This window comes from Necator americanus, chromosome X, assembly GCF_031761385.1.
Source record: "Necator americanus strain Aroian chromosome X, whole genome shotgun sequence".
Lineage (NCBI taxonomy): Eukaryota > Metazoa > Nematoda > Chromadorea > Rhabditida > Ancylostomatidae > Necator > Necator americanus.
The window spans coordinates 11,489,228-11,504,416 of NC_087376.1; the positions used below are offsets into that span (position 1 = coordinate 11,489,228).

Below are 15,189 nucleotides of genomic sequence, written 5' to 3' on the forward strand. Positions count from 1 at the left end.
GCGTTTGGGAAGAAAATCATGAAATCTCTCATATATGTCTAGATTTCTGAGGAAAAAAAAAATTGAAAAGAGCGTTAATGGAAGAAAAAGCAATTATAATTTTACAAAAAAAAAAGTCACAACTGTTATTTCTTATTAATCAGTGAAGGCGGGCTAAGCGAACACAACAAAAAGTATGAAGCCCGGCTTTAGCCAGACGTTCAGACTGGTAAGGGATAACTTCGTCTTCGATACACTTTTGTAATTGAATGCTGGTGAGAAATTTTTCTATTGTAATTTCTTTTTGTAAGTGCCCGGACGAAGTGCTTTGGCATGACGTGGCGTAACTCTTTTCTTGTGCGTGCCTTTCATACTGAGTCCTTGCACTGGGGTTCTTGTATCGCAATTTTCAGTTGAAAATACCGATTTTTTGTAAGTATAACCTCACAGAACTGAAAGTGTTTTACGAGGAGCTGCAGCAAGTGATCCACAACGGAAAGACCTTCCACAAATTCGTCGTAGGAGACTTCAACGGAAATCTAGGAAAGGCTACAGAAGAGGAGTACAGGATCGGAAGATTTGGACTAAGGGACCGGAATGAAAACGGCAATCGCCTCGGTGCTGCTGTCTGCCGCTCGCCTCTGTACTGGGAGTTCTCTTTTCATGAAGAAAAATCATCGTCGGTGGACGTGGGAATCACCCAATGGTGCGACTCGTGCGTATATCGACCACTCACCAACCGGAGGTGGTTTCTACTTGACGTCTCGGTTGTACCATACTTTTGTAGTGGTTCTGATCACCGTCTCCTTCGCACGAAAAGACGACTTAGCCACACGATGGAAAAGAAGATCTGCTATCGGCAACGAAGAAGAAAACAAGTCGCCTAAGACGATTGTTACGTACTCGAGGACTCCATGTCCCAAGGTGACTGGCACATCGAAAAGGACGCAAACGTGAACTATGACATGCCGTTCAGAGGATTACGAGCTTGTGCTGAACGTGCCTCGAAGCCGCGCACGACAAACTTGGATCGAATTTCGAAGACCACCAAGGAATTGGTGAGAAGAAGGACCTTGCGGCTTGATCCGAACGCATCGCACACTGAGCGGTTAGTAGCAAACACTAGCTGTAGAAGAGCATCGCAGGAGGATCTTTCGAAATACAGGCAGAAGATTCTAGAAGCAGCACAAAGAAGAACGAGTCTAAAGAAGTGCCGTAGGGATCTCCGCGAATATAATATTCCGCTAGCAGCTTTGTTGAGCGAAGACGGGACTCGCACGTCTTCTCGTCGTGAGATGGAAATCATTACGGAGAGGTTCCACTCGAACCTTTTCCGTTCATCAACTCATTTGTCAAGTCCGATCATCCCTACTGGTGAAGCACCACCACGTATTCTCCTTTCCCTGATTTAATATCAGCAGACTTTCTTCGGGCTATTAGACATCCACTTCATGTAATCTTAGCAGCGCACATGAGTCCTATCTCCAGAAAGGATCCCAGAACGGTGTAAGATCTCGCAAACCATTCTCATCCGTAAGAAAAGTGACCGAGAGGACCTTCGGAACTATCTTTCGATATGCTTGCTGAGCGTGTTATACAAGGTACTCACTATGATCATCCTCACGCGCATATCTAGGACGCTGGATGAAGCCCAGCCTCAAGAACAAGTTAGATTACGTCAAGGGTTCAGCTGCCTGGACCACATCCAGACCGTGTCGAGGGCCATAGAGGTTTGCCAGGAAAACCGCCTGACCCTAATCTGCATCGACTATGAAAAAGCATTCGACAGCGTAGAAACGAAAGCAATACTGTCAGAGAGAATAGGACTTCGAATTAACATAAAGAAGACAGTTTATGAAGAATGCCTACTGCAAGGGCGGAGGAGTACAACTTGAAGGCTCCCATTCGTGGAAACTTCGTTGTACGTATACCTCGGATGTTCTATAAATATGGAAAACGACTTGAAGGAAGAACTGAACAGGATGGGAGAGCATATAAGCAGCATGGACAGCATTCGTACCTGTCAGAGAAGCTACGCACCCACTGACGGACCAAGATCTCAGTGCCCATTTGTTTGAATCGACAGTTCTTCCTGTGCTCTATTACGCAGCACAGACGTGGGTAGACACCGCTTCCACGTCCAGAAAGCTACTCACTACACACGCAGCCCTTGAGAGATGTCTTCTGAAGTTTAACCGGTGCATTCGCAGCTCCAACTTAAGAGGAATGTCCCGTCTTCGCGACCCAGCGGACTATGTATCGAAAGCAAAGCATAGATGGGCCGGTCACATCATGAGAAGAATCGACGATAGATGGACTAAAAGAACGCTAGAGTGGATCCCAAGAGATGCTAAACGCCCTCGAGGGAGACCGCCAAAGAGATGGGGTGACGTGTTCGTTACACAGATGGACCAGTTGAGAGCCCAGCTGGATACGGCTCAAGGATCTCGTCAAGGTCAATAGCGAAAACTGAATACATTTTGAATGACAATGGCGAGGGAACGAAACAAGTGGAAGAGATGCTGGGACCCGCACGTGCAGTGAAGATGGGTCATCTAAGTTAGTACCTAAGTAAGTATATCCTCACAGTTGGTTGACTATGGTACCCACAACAGGCAGGGTCAAGCGTGTTGTTGAGAAAAGACCCTCCTGATAACGACTCCTTCTTCCTCATTGTTTCTAGTATAGCCGCTCACATAGCAATGAAAAATTAATTATAATGAACAGAAATTAAAAACAAACAAAATGGACGTTTAATGAATAAATCAAATAATATAATATAGCAAATATTAATGAAAAGTGCTATAATGGATATTAATATAAAGTGCCGCAAATAAAACAAACATATATAATATAACATAGACGCCACTGATAGCTCACTGTAAGGATTAGAACTCAGTATATATGTGCACATATAAATTAAAAAGATGAGGAAGCTCTCAACGTGTATTCGACGACACAATTCTTTTTTTGACAACAATTACTAACGGATCGGAAGTTCGATCCCCGCAGGAACCATTATTTCTGCAAAATCGAAACGAAGGAAAGAACACCTGGAAACGATAGTAAAAACCCGTTTTAAAACCATTTTCACACTATTTCCTACTATTTGCAAACAATTTTACTCATCAAAAATGGAAACGAATGAATGAGAATTCGATCGCCACTAGAATTTTTCCATTTTTTTTTTTGAAAGGGAAAAATTAACTAATACCAACAAGATCACGTTCTAAAAGCATTTTCTCACCATTTTCTACTTTCTACATACAATTTCACACATTGACAGTGATTATAAACGATGAATAGTTCGATCCTCCGCCAAATTCTTGATTTTTGCAAAACCAAAAAAAAATTACTGAGACGAATATTTCACCGGGAGTTTTTCTGAAATTGTATTTAGAGCACTGTTCTTCGCATATAGATGTTATTTAGAGGTCATTTTAGCAATCAGAACCAGGCACTGATTGGAAATTACTGCTGGACTGGTCGGATTTTAGTAGTTTGAAATAAATATGAATAATGGACTACAGAAGAGACGGAGGAAGACAAAGGTGGCTGCTTTCTGTAAAGGAAGATATGAAGTATAAAAAGGTTAAAATATCTTTTTTAGGATCCTCTGGTTTTTTGAAGTTGAGAAAAGTTGAGAAATTTGGCATTTTTCTCAACTAAATCAACTCAACCAACAAGTAAATTTTGAAAGAACTAAAAGTATCTTTAGAAAAAAAAAAAGTAAAAATGAACTGCGATAGCAGAAATCTTTCTCTACAACATACTTCAAAGTGAGTTTGTCTCTATAAACTACGAGCTAAGTTATTGGACTTTGTTTGAAGTCATACAGATTTTGACGCGTTGCCGAAAATCTGAGATTTCCGACGTTTCCCGTTGCGAGATTACGGTAGCGCCGCTGAAAAGTTCCATGATTTATTTTGATAGAGCATCAAGAAAAACCCTTGCCTGCAATTTTTGGTCTATATAGGTGTTCTGATTCTCTCAAAAGCTAGTTGAGAAAAGCTCGAAAATTTGAGGCGAAATTTGGGATTTCTCTCAACTAGGTTCCAAAAAGACTAGGAAAGGTAGAAGCACCAAACGTTTTAGAAATATAAGAGAAATCCCTCTGTACAAGTCGCAGCCAGCTTTATTGCATGAAATTCACTTTGAGCTTCGATGTTCAGAAACTGGTGGAGCCTACTTTGTATTAATTTTACCCCTAATTGCACCAGTAAATGTATTTTTTCGCTAACAGCATAGAAATTGCCTTTTCGAGTGATAATAATAAATTCGTCACTGTCGGATGAGAGAAGTTCTCTTTTATCTCCAAGACAAAAAAAAAACTCGCAGAACTTTGGAGGCATTTTGGATAGACGCTAAAAGTTCAAAAATGAATAGAAAGGAAGAATGCAAAGCCGTGACCAACGAGCTGGCTCTGTATCAAGACCTTTTCGGGTTTTGATCTACGGGATCATATGCGGGTCGCATCCACTAGTATTAGCGGAGCGATTTTATCACGCGGAGATCCACTAATATCACGCCTACGCGGCTACCTAGGTAAGCACAACGATTTGGACTCTTTTGGTTTCGATTTTGGATGTAGCATCTTAGGGAATGATGAATTGTTTCGGATGAGGCATTTGAGAGGATATATCACAAATGATCTGACTTTCCAGGCTCTGACGAATGCGGCGACGTCGAAACGTTTGCCGTAATAAAGTAGTTAACAATCTTGGCAGTTGCTTAAATTGTTCTATCGACAAGTTGCAATCTCTAGTACAGTAGATGCGAAAATCCTACTTTTGTCAAGGATCCCTGACAGTCGCAATAATAACGGCGACACATCACGTTGAGCCATCAGGAATATAAGACCAAAGCCTCAACCAGCTTCAGCAACGCACCGGATAGTCACTCTGATTTCTTCTCTCATACTCAATATATTCCATTTTCTTGATGATTTTTTTTCAAAAAACTCACTTAAAAGCAAAGCCGCAAGGCTTCGTTCAGAACGTATTGTATGTTTTACACTCTTTTTCTTGCCTTCGTCACATGGACTACTTCATACTCATGGATAAAGGAAGTGTCTGGCGTTAATCAATCCGCTTAGGGTGCGTCCCCAGTTCACTTCAATTCAAAATCCTTTAAGATTTACAAAGGTGTAACTGGCCTATACAACGACTTGTGGTAGCTAGCCGATGTGTCAAGTCAGTGTTTTTATCCTCCCAGACAAGTCTGGTGCCAATTTGTCGACCCCGGAGGGATCAAAGGCTTCGTTTGCACTAGGGCGGATTCGAACCTCCGATCGATCGTGCAGGAAGCGGAACCTCTAACCACTGCACTACACCCGCCTCTTCGTACTAGGGCAAACCAAGACTTCCATCTTCGATTGGATAGATCGGTGCCAGACTTCTCTGGGAGGATAAAAACACTGACTTAATCATCGGCTGGCCCTCGCAAGTCATTGTATAGGCAAACGCGCGTTCCAAAACCTCAACGATTACGAATTGAAGTAAAACGCGTTGGCGCAAGTGGATTGACACGCCGGTGTCTTTACCCTTTACCAGCCTGAACGTCCGGCTAATACCGGACATCATGCTTTTTTTGTTGTTCGCTTCGCTCGCCTTCACAAATTATAATTGCCTTTTTCTATCAACGCTTTCTTCAATTTTTTTACCTGAAAACTTAAGCATAGATGAAAGATTTTATGGTTTTTCTCTAAGCACATCAGTTCTACATTTGAAGAACAATCAAACATGATTTTACATCTATGTTTCTCTCAAATCTCAGTAATTTGAAAGCATTATTCAAAGTATGAGTCTCCTCCGTTTCCAACTAATAGCAAAGAATGATGTGCTAGCATTAAATGACGTAAATATCACTATCGTGGTGGTAAAAATAACGTTCTACGTCAGATCGTTTAAACTGTTGGTTATTATGTACTGTATTTATGCAGCCGTTCGCACGTGTGTTTCCTCCTTTTGAAAAAGGGATGCTAGCAACATTAGGGAGACATGCTAGGAATTAGATATGTGAAAGAACCATAGAAACCCATTCTACTGCGTTGGGGCTGTCGCGCACCAATCCGACGCAGTGGAAACCGCCTCTTCCAACCCTCTGTAGCTTTCTGGACCAGCACACCATCCCAACTCCATGAGACCCATCGCACCCCATTTTACAGCTATCTGGCTTCGGGGCACATATTCGACGCTGTAGGACCCGTCTCATCCAATTTTACCGCGTTAGGGCTCCACCTTACCAAACCGACGCCATGGTATCCGTCTCCCTCTCTTTTTAGGATTCCTTGACTGAGACACACATACACAGACGTACGCACGTGACAGAATAAGCCCATTATTATATAGCATGATAGTTTGCAAATCTGGAAGTATACATTAACATAAAAGTTTATTTACTAAGTTTACTCACTAACATACGAGAGAAACTAACTTGCCTTATCAAAGCTAACATATAGTGAAAAGAAAGTGAAAAGAAGTGAAAAAAAAACACACACACACGCACACACACGCACACGCGCGCACACACACACACACACACACACACATATATATATATGTAACAACGCGCTTAGTCCGCGCGCGCGGACTAAGAGCGTTATTACATAGCATGATCCTTTATCGTCATCTCATGATCCCTCACATTTATCCTGATCTGGATGTCCTGCATTTCTTCATTATTTTCCCCAGCTAGTCCCGAACCAAAAAAGGTGAAACTATACGAGCAAAATCTTAAAAAAAAATTACTTCACGCCATCTATTTTTCTAACATTTTGCATCCCTTAATATGAGTTTGTTTGAAATCGACAATCTTCTCGTCTTTTTCTACTTGCTCTCTTCTTTTTTTTCTCCTCTGCACACAAGCCGTACAACCCCTCTTCTTCTCCGGCACCCCTCTTACGACTCCCTATTGAAAAATTCTCAGCGCACGCTTGACCCTGAGAACAGATAAATCGTAGCCTTCGTAATGCTGCGATGTGTAACGCAACAAACACATAAGGGCGATAACAAACCACTAATACACAGTGGGGGCACAGATTTTGTTCTGGCGGCCACGTTGCGGCAGGCCACATTAGAGCAGACCAGCATCGCCGCAGGTTTGTACCGCTTAAAATTAACTGTTGTAAGGCCGTCCAATTCATTTTCTGTCGTTTCTTCAATGTCGTTCTTCTCATCAGTCTGGCTTCACCTTTCATACATTATTGCTCCTTTTCAAATTTGCTTCTACGTTGCTTATATTAAAGAGATGTATTCCTTCTACAAACTCCAATTATTTTCTCCTCATTTCTGCATTTCACCTTCTGTCGTCTCTTCAGAGTCGTTCTTTACGTAAACGTAACTTTACTTTCGATACATCACTGCTCTTAACTAAAGTTTGTTGCCACGCTGCTCATATTTAACAGGTGTACTTCTTCTATAAACTTCTGCTGTTTTCTTTTCAATGCTTTAAGTTTCTATCTTCTCTCGTTTCTTCACAGTCGTTCTTAACATCACCTTATCTAGAGAAGACCCAAGATAGAAATGTAAAGTTTGAAAAGAAAAGAATGGAAGTTTATAGAAGAGAAATACCTTTAAATATAGGCGTCGTGAATGTCGTTACAGCCGAAGACGAGTAGCTTTACTGAAGTCGAACACGAAGAAGCAAACACATACATAAAAACAACAGGGTGGTCATACAAGAATGCAACGTATCTAATGCGAGTTTACTCTACGCGAATAACACGGTGAAAATCCCATCCTACAAAACCTCTCGTATCATGTTATATCGTAGCAAGTTCATAGGTGCGAAAGGGAGAAGCCAGACCCTCCTCTGGTGAAGAGGGTTTAGCTCACGGGGTGCAGCTCAAGTGAAGGGGTCCTTTCGCCAACCGAACCAAAAGTGAAGCGGTGTAATTTCGACAACCGTTCGAAACTTAAGGAAGTCCCTTCCTTCACTTTTGAACAGTTGTCGGTGGCGGAGTCTTCAAAGACGCTGCGGTCGTAGAGACGAGTCGGCAGTTGGTGCCGCACCATCGTTCTTGCTCGCGCAGTCGAGTAGTGCTAGGTCGAACACATCCGAGAAAGTGTTAGACGGTGTTGTGCCGCGAATCGCAACTGGTTTACGAGCCGAGTCCATACTTCGTGTCCATAGCGAACAGTGTAAGTTGTGTTTCCAACACGGCATGCGATGAAACCGGGAGTCCAAGTAGGTTTCTGTCCTCGACATTCCTTGGCAAAAATCGCGTCGTTGATCTCAAAGCCGCGGCATCGTGCTCCATTTGGACGACTGAACTGAGATTCCATTTTGACATTTCGTGTACTGTTTGTGAGATCTCTAAAAGGTAACATTAGATCGAGTTCCGTTCGTAGTCGGCGTCCCAGGAAGGCTTCGGCAGGAGAACGCTGATCCGGTGTAGACGGGCAAGAAGTGGAACGATATGCCATCAGAAACGTCTGTAGTGCGTCCACTGTTGGTTCCTTCCCCCTTCAGTTTGGCAAGTGCTCTTTTGAAGGTGTCCACAAAACGTCCTGCTTGTCCATTGGTTTGTGGATGGAACGGCGGCGAGCGAATGTGCAAGATTCCTCCGGGAACGGCAGAATGAAGTGAACTGAAACGACGTGAACAGCGTTCCGTTGTCCGTGACGAGCGTCTCTGGATTTCCGAAGTTGACAAAGGTGCACTTCAATCGTTTGGATAGTAGCCGTTGAGGAGATCGATGGCATGTGGTCACTTGGAGTAGGCGTCCACGACAACTAGATCGTAGTATCGTCCTTCCATCGGTCCAGCGAAATCAGCATGAACTCGAGTCCACGGCGAGTGTGGTTTCGTCCTTCACTGTAATTCGGCTTTCATCGGATCCACAATTGGCCGGGTCCTGACAAGTTTTTCGTTGTCAGAATACATTGCAGGCCAATAGACAATGCTTCTTGCAAGCATTTTCATCCTTGTTTGGCTTGGATGAGCTTTGTGCAGTGCTGAAAGAATACAACGCCGAAGTGATTTTGGAATCACTATGCGGGATACACTTAGCAGACATCCTTCGACTGCCGTCATGGTATTTCTGCGGCTCTAGTAATGACACAGAGGAGAATGGCGGTTGACTTTGGACCAGTTTCCGGACTTCATATAGTCGATCACAAGCTGAATAAGACGATCGGCTAGCGTAGTAGTCCGAATGGATTCAGTGGGTACTGGAAGATGGGGAACGGTAAAGAGGGTCCCGGCGGATTCTCCGCGAATGCCTCCCAGACATAACGTGCCCAGTGGATATGCCGGCGGATACGCGGGCATACCTCGTCGAAAATACCGAATATGTCAAAAAATAATAGTGTTAGATAGAAGTACATGGGATTTTGTATGGTGTTCTAATAAAGAAAGGGAGCTTAAAAATCTTACAAAATTTGAACTCTTTTTTTTCTTGTTAGTTCCAAGAAGTCAGAGATACAGAAGATCTCTCTGTCCGGAAATAAATTAGGCTGCAAAAAAGCTTGGGAGTTACAGGATAACGATAATTCTCATTACCGTTACTTTCGAAAGCTGGAGAGTTCCGTTTTAATGAAAATTTTAATGCATGTAATTTGAAGTTATTAGATACATCCTTATCTCATATTTCACGTGAGGATTTCTCTTGCTTCTGATACGATTACAAAATTGAGATCACCTCATGTCACAAAATTGCAGTGAATAAGTCTGATTGTCCAAAACAATTTAGTGGATAGTGAATTATATCCTAGCCGGTGATGCAGCGTATGATTAGCGGTAGGTAAGCAGAGTCAGCTATTTAGGTGCCAACGAAAGTGAATCTTTTTAGGACACGCACCGTCGCTAATTGCTTTGACGAGACATGACCGGGGCATGCTCGAAATTCCGCCGGGACCCTCTTTACACGCACCCCTGGAAGATGACGACAACTCTCTGAGAACTCAGAATTGACATCAGCATCTATTGAGGCGATCACGCTGTCCTCCGGTGTCGATTATTGTGACGAGACGAGGCGTGAAAGAACGTCCACTTGGCCGAAATTCTTTGTGTTGATATACTCGATAGTGAAACTGTAGCTGAGCAGTATCGTGGCCCATCGCTGAAGACGGTTGGCACTGTAGACCGGAACTCCTTTTTTTGCTTCCGAGGATTGCCAAAAGTGGTTTGTGGTCAGTCCTCAGCGTGAAATGTCGTCCATGGATGAAACGATGGAACTTCTGCACGGCGAAAATGAGAGCGAGTGCTTCCTTTTTAGTCTGGCTAGAGTTCTTCTTTGGTCGTATCAGGCAACAGCTTGCGGGATAAATGACCTTCTCGCATTCATTTGCGAAGCGATGTGGGAGGGTTACTTCCATTCCGTAATTTGAAGCATCAGCGGCAACGATGATCGGGAGACTTGGTTCAAAGTGGGTCAACAGGAGACCCAAGCTTGGGATTGCCTTAATCTTGTCGAAAGAAGACTGGCACTCCGGTGTCCGTGTGTAGACAACATCCTTTTTCGTAAGTGTCCAAAGAAGGGCGTAGATTGTGAAGATCCTTGACGAAGTTTTCGTAGAAATTGATGAGTCCCAGAAAAGAGCGAAGTTGACTGACGTCCTTCGGAGCGGGCATCTTCTGGATAGCTTTGATCTTTTCTGGATCGGGGTGTCGTCCTTGTGCGTTGATGACGAACTTAAGGTAGGTGATCTCCGTCTGCAGGAAAGCACAATTGTCGATTCGAACGCGGAATCCGTAGTCTTGAATCCGCTTGAATACGGCTTCTAGTCGGGCACTGTGTTCGCCGATGATTCTACCAGTAACCAACATGTCGTCGAGATAGGCGGCAGTTCCATCTATTCCAGCGATCACAGCATCCATACATTGTTGGAATATACCAGGAGCTGGTTTCATTTCAAATGGTAGTCGATACAGTCCATAATGCGTGTTGATAGTGAGTAGCTGCTTTAGTAGACGTCGTCCACTTACAATTGGAGACACGCTTCGGCAAAGCCGAGGTGTGAAAAGTAGCGTCCTCCATTGAGTTTCGTGAAGGTGTCATCTGGACTTTGAAGCGGATCGATCCATTTTTGCTCTGAACGACGACAATGCTGCCCATTCTGAGTGATCAACGGGCTCTAGCACGTGTACATACACAAGTCGATCGATTTCGGTTGAAATCCTTGGCATAGCAGCATAGGGCACCGAGCGATTGTTCAGAAAGACAGGCTTGGAGTCAGGCTTCAGAGCGAGTTTAGCTTTTCACTTGGTACAACATCCTAGTGTAGGAGCGAAGACTGCTGGAAACTTCTTCCTCAGGTGCGCTGCGAGAGAAGAATTCAAGATGCTGAGCGTCCTTGAAGAGATGTTGCAGATGGAGCCTTCCGTCAGGTTACGAAATAGTGGCTCGTTTTGGGCGATCCAGTCTAAGCCCTTAAGCGATGGCATGTCAGCTACATGGCAAGTACCATATCCTCGATGACCATCAATGATGAAGTTGCATTCGCAGCATCGCCGAACGTTGATCGGTTCGTTGTTGGCAGACTTCAGTGTTAGACGGGGTGATTGCAGCTTTGTTCGACCTATGGCGGTCCAGTCTGCAGTGCTAAGCAATGTTACGTCTGCTCCAGTATCAAGACGCAAGCGTACTGTCTTCCCATCAATCTGTACTCTATGGTAGATGTGGGTTACAACGACACCAGCATGAGTCGAAGCGATGATGACGCTGTTGGCAGATTTCCGCTTCTTTTCTCCGGGAAATTTTTGCAGAATCCTCGCTTGTGTCCAGAGCGTCTGCGGTCGTGGCATCCTTTCTTCACGAATATGCAGTCTCTAGAACAGTGATTGGCTCCGCACCGAAAACAAAGTGACGACGGCTCACGGTTTCGACTCCTTCGCGATTCCACGACGTTGACGTGCGGTAGACTTGATCGTTCGAGGAGTGCGTTATCCTGACGAATATCGAGAAAGTGCTGAACTTCGGCAGCAAGCTCCTTTAGCGTGGTTTGAGTCCTCCATCTTGCGAACGGCACGAGCACGAACATCGCCATCCTGCGAAGCGACAAGTGCACATATCCATAGGGGCCATTTCATATGCTCGGGTGTGACGTCGTTGAACGCAGTCACGGCAAGGCGCTGATTGACCAATCCAGGGTATTCGCGGAGACTTTCCTCATTTCGCTGTGTTTTGAGGTAAGCGTAGCGTCTCCCCAATACTGACGTGTTATGTCCAAACAATTCCTTTAGATCAGCCACGGTGTCCATTAAGGGAACATCGCATGCTCTTTTAGGAAGGACCGCAGTAACAGCCGATAGACCGGGCTCACTGCCTGGCCCGAGTGAGTGTCTACTCAGCAGTTCGGCCAGGCCAAAAATGGCGGGGCTGTTTTGGAATTTGACCCTCGGTTCGACCGAGCTTGGAGGCGACCTAAAGTCCTTACCTAGAGTGCACCAGAAATCAACTTCACCAGGAATTCGACCGGGCTTGGAGCCGGAGCTGGAGTTCTTGAGCAAAAATCGTCCTTCTCAGCTGTCCGCGTTGTAGTCTGCTGATCGCCAGTTTTTGTGGATGTCGTTGCAGCCGAAGACGAGTAACTTTATATCTATATATGTATCGAAAGTAAAGCTAAAAAGAAAAAGATAGTAAAGAACGACTCTGAAGAGAAGGCAGAGTATCAAGCAAGAAAATAACTTCGCAGGGCTTCACAATATTGAATCGTAAGCAATAGAAGCTGCTCTGCTCTAATGTGGCCCGCCAAAACAAAATCTGTGTCCCACTGCTTCAGTGGCTTGTAAGGACGATAGCGATATCATATTAACACAAGTAGACGATTACATGTCATTAGTTGTACTCATGAGACTGTTTGGAGATATGGTTCAACAATCTCGAACAATATTGTGGTTTTCGTCGTTCCTATTTGGCGATAACGAATTTCATCTGCTTTATCGTCATAGAAAGCAAACTCGACAGAAGCAAGTTAGATGAATAGTAGACATACCGACGCGAAATGATGCGTAAACGTTTGGCGAAATCCAGAGCGGGAACAGAAGCCCTGGGAAGACTATGCGTATCTGCTGGAGGAAAATATACTCCACATGCGCACTTGATCTTACCTTTAAAACCACAACATCATATGACTTGTCAGAACTTGTACGTAAGTTAAGAAACGGACGTCACTCACACAAATTTCGTAGTCATTTTGGGATGTAGGGACAATGTAAACACAGGATGAGGCAAGAGTAGCTACTGTTTCAATAACAACCTGGAGATAAGATAAATAAGGATGTAAGGGTGTCTCCATAGATTTCGTAACTCACTTCTTCATTTGAGCGAAATCCCGCAAGTGCTGCGAAGGTTCTGTTAACGAGTATATGAGAAGTCGGAAAAATTCCGAAAACCTGCACGTAGAGTTCACGATGTGGGGTTTCGCATGAACGAATACGAAAATAACCAAGAAACGTGTTCAATACACCCTATGAATGTTCATTCAGATAAACAAAAAAGTAACCAATCAAAAAAGTCTTATTTGTGGGGGTTACACATACCAAAGAGACTCACAGTTATAGAAGGTGTAACATCCTCGCAGTAATACGAACAACTTTTGGCATATGCGAAGCAGTTGGGCAAGTCGTGAAAAATCAGAAAAACTGGACAGCTCATTCCCTCCGACACTAACAATTTGCGAGAATGACAATGGTCACTCCCCTCCAAAGTCCACAAGTCACTAAAACATAGAGGGTGTACATACTTCGTTTCGGCGGCCGCGTCGCGGCATGCCAGATTAGAGCACAGCAGCCTCGGTGCAGGCCTCTACTGCTTGCAATTCACTATCGTCAAACTCTGCAAGGTTATGTTCTTCTTCTATTTCTGTCGTTTCTTTAAAGGCATCACTCTACGAATCTGGGGTGGAACGGATTTCTTGTGGAGTATTAGTTTACAGGATCGTAGATTATTGAGAGAAAGGTGATTCCGTTCATTTCTTCCTAATCGCCGAAGAAAACGGCCGGAAGATACGGCTTCGAGCGTTCTGGCGCATTATTCCCCACAATGAGTTCGATTGGAGCGCGCCAGCTTTGTGCGCGCGCCGCATCTTCTGGGCCGTTTTTTACGGGAATTAGGAAGAAAATCACACCCCTCTCCATAATCTATTATCCCGTATACGAATACTCCACCTGAAATCCGTACCACCTCATATTCGTGTGGTGATGCCTTTAAATGAATGCAGGGCGACGGTGCTGGTAATAACCACACTTGTATACGCCGCCCCATGTATGTAGGTTCTTCTCATCTGTCAGCCTTCACTTGCGATATGCTGTTGCTCCTTATTCATGTTTATTGCTTCTTTGTTTATATGGAGAAGGTATGATTCTTCACTAAACTCATGTTGTTTTCTTTCCATCACTTTGCGTTTTTAATCTTCTCTCCTTTCTTCGAAGTCGTCCCTAACATCAGCCTACCTTCACCTACGATATGCTACTGTTCTTTATTCAAATTTATTACTACATTGCTTATATTGAAGATATATGTTTCTTCTATAAACTTCTGTTGTTTTCTCTTCACGTGTGTTTTCAGTTTCTGTCGTTTCTTCAGTCGTTCTTCACGTCAGTGTAGTCTTTATTAGTAGATTATACGTTATTCTTCTTTATTAATGTTCTCACTGCTTTGCTGGTACTGAACTGCGCTTTTACTTATGGAAGCTCTATCTTCTTCTTTTCTTTTAGTAACTTTAGCTTACGGCCATGGTGTTCCGACCTCGGAACACGACAATTGATAGTTTATTATTCGACGCGATACTGTCCCCTCCTTGCCGACCAGATGGCAAGGAGGCGGCGCGTTTGTGTAGATCTTGTTCATGTACTGGCCGGAGCAGGCCGGCATTCTTCTGTGTGTTCTTGACTTTCTATATTTTGATAAACATTCAACCACTGAACCACTGCATTCTTCTTGGGTATAAATCCCATATTACCGTGAGCCAATCTCACACGCACAATTTTCTGGTGCATCGGCCAAATAAAGTGCCGTAAAACTGCAGCAAGCCCCTAGCTGTGCAACATCGAGAAAGATGTCTTTGGTTTTCCATAGAAAACCTATGGCCCATAGCGCCAAAACTCTCCAGCTACTTCTGGAGAAATTTTCACTCTACAAAGAAGAGTGTAACCCAAATGGGTCAGATGAGGAGATGTTTTAGGCATATTTGACCTCAACCAACCTTATTAAAGGTAGTATAAAAACTATCGAACAGAGTAGAAACTCATGCCAGTCACTGATAG

The 15,189-nt window shown here is 43.9% G+C and overlaps 8 protein-coding genes across 9 annotated transcripts; 3 read left to right on the forward strand and 5 right to left on the reverse strand.

The window, feature by feature from the left end:
• Positions 1-576: 576 nt before the first annotated feature.
• On the forward strand, positions 577-936 carry RB195_022409 (uncharacterized protein; the record flags this gene model as incomplete). The annotated part of the gene is made up of 1 exon (XM_064209523.1): positions 577-936. One exon carries the CDS (start codon positions 577-579, stop codon positions 934-936), a length of 360 nt encoding a protein of 119 aa, XP_064065404.1.
• Positions 894-1,391, forward strand: RB195_022410 (uncharacterized protein; the record flags this gene model as incomplete). Of its 2 annotated transcripts, none has more annotated exons than XM_064209524.1 (1): positions 894-1,391. In XM_064209524.1, one exon carries the CDS (start codon positions 894-896, stop codon positions 1,389-1,391), a length of 498 nt encoding a protein of 165 aa, XP_064065405.1. The 2 variants fall into 2 exon arrangements, with proteins under 2 accessions (XP_064065405.1, XP_064065406.1); XM_064209525.1 differs by having other exon boundaries at positions 945-1,391.
• Positions 1,392-2,205: 814 nt separating this feature from the next.
• RB195_022411 (uncharacterized protein) lies at positions 2,206-2,442 on the forward strand (the record flags this gene model as incomplete). Its single annotated transcript, XM_064209526.1, has 1 exon — positions 2,206-2,442. The coding sequence occupies one exon, from the start codon at positions 2,206-2,208 to the stop codon at positions 2,440-2,442; it is 237 nt and encodes a 78-aa protein (XP_064065407.1).
• Positions 2,443-8,021: 5,579 nt separating this feature from the next.
• On the reverse strand, positions 8,022-8,405 carry RB195_022412 (uncharacterized protein; the record flags this gene model as incomplete). Its single annotated transcript, XM_064209527.1, has 1 exon — positions 8,022-8,405. One exon carries the CDS (start codon positions 8,403-8,405, stop codon positions 8,022-8,024), a length of 384 nt encoding a protein of 127 aa, XP_064065408.1.
• A 1,491-nt stretch (positions 8,406-9,896) lies between these two features.
• RB195_022413 (uncharacterized protein) lies at positions 9,897-10,298 on the reverse strand (the record flags this gene model as incomplete). The annotated part of the gene is made up of 1 exon (XM_064209528.1): positions 9,897-10,298. One exon carries the CDS (start codon positions 10,296-10,298, stop codon positions 9,897-9,899), a length of 402 nt encoding a protein of 133 aa, XP_064065409.1.
• Positions 10,299-10,383: 85 nt separating this feature from the next.
• Positions 10,384-10,833, reverse strand: RB195_022414 (uncharacterized protein; the record flags this gene model as incomplete). Its single annotated transcript, XM_064209529.1, has 1 exon — positions 10,384-10,833. The coding sequence occupies one exon, from the start codon at positions 10,831-10,833 to the stop codon at positions 10,384-10,386; it is 450 nt and encodes a 149-aa protein (XP_064065410.1).
• Positions 10,834-11,181: 348 nt separating this feature from the next.
• RB195_022415 (uncharacterized protein) lies at positions 11,182-11,727 on the reverse strand (the record flags this gene model as incomplete). The annotated part of the gene is made up of 1 exon (XM_064209530.1): positions 11,182-11,727. One exon carries the CDS (start codon positions 11,725-11,727, stop codon positions 11,182-11,184), a length of 546 nt encoding a protein of 181 aa, XP_064065411.1.
• A 138-nt stretch (positions 11,728-11,865) lies between these two features.
• On the reverse strand, positions 11,866-13,579 carry RB195_022416 (uncharacterized protein; the record flags this gene model as incomplete). Its single annotated transcript, XM_064209531.1, has 5 exons — positions 11,866-12,359; positions 12,918-13,032; positions 13,101-13,181; positions 13,237-13,392; positions 13,478-13,579. The coding sequence occupies 5 exons, from the start codon at positions 13,577-13,579 to the stop codon at positions 11,866-11,868; spliced, it is 948 nt and encodes a 315-aa protein (XP_064065412.1).
• Positions 13,580-15,189: the final 1,610 nt, after the last annotated feature.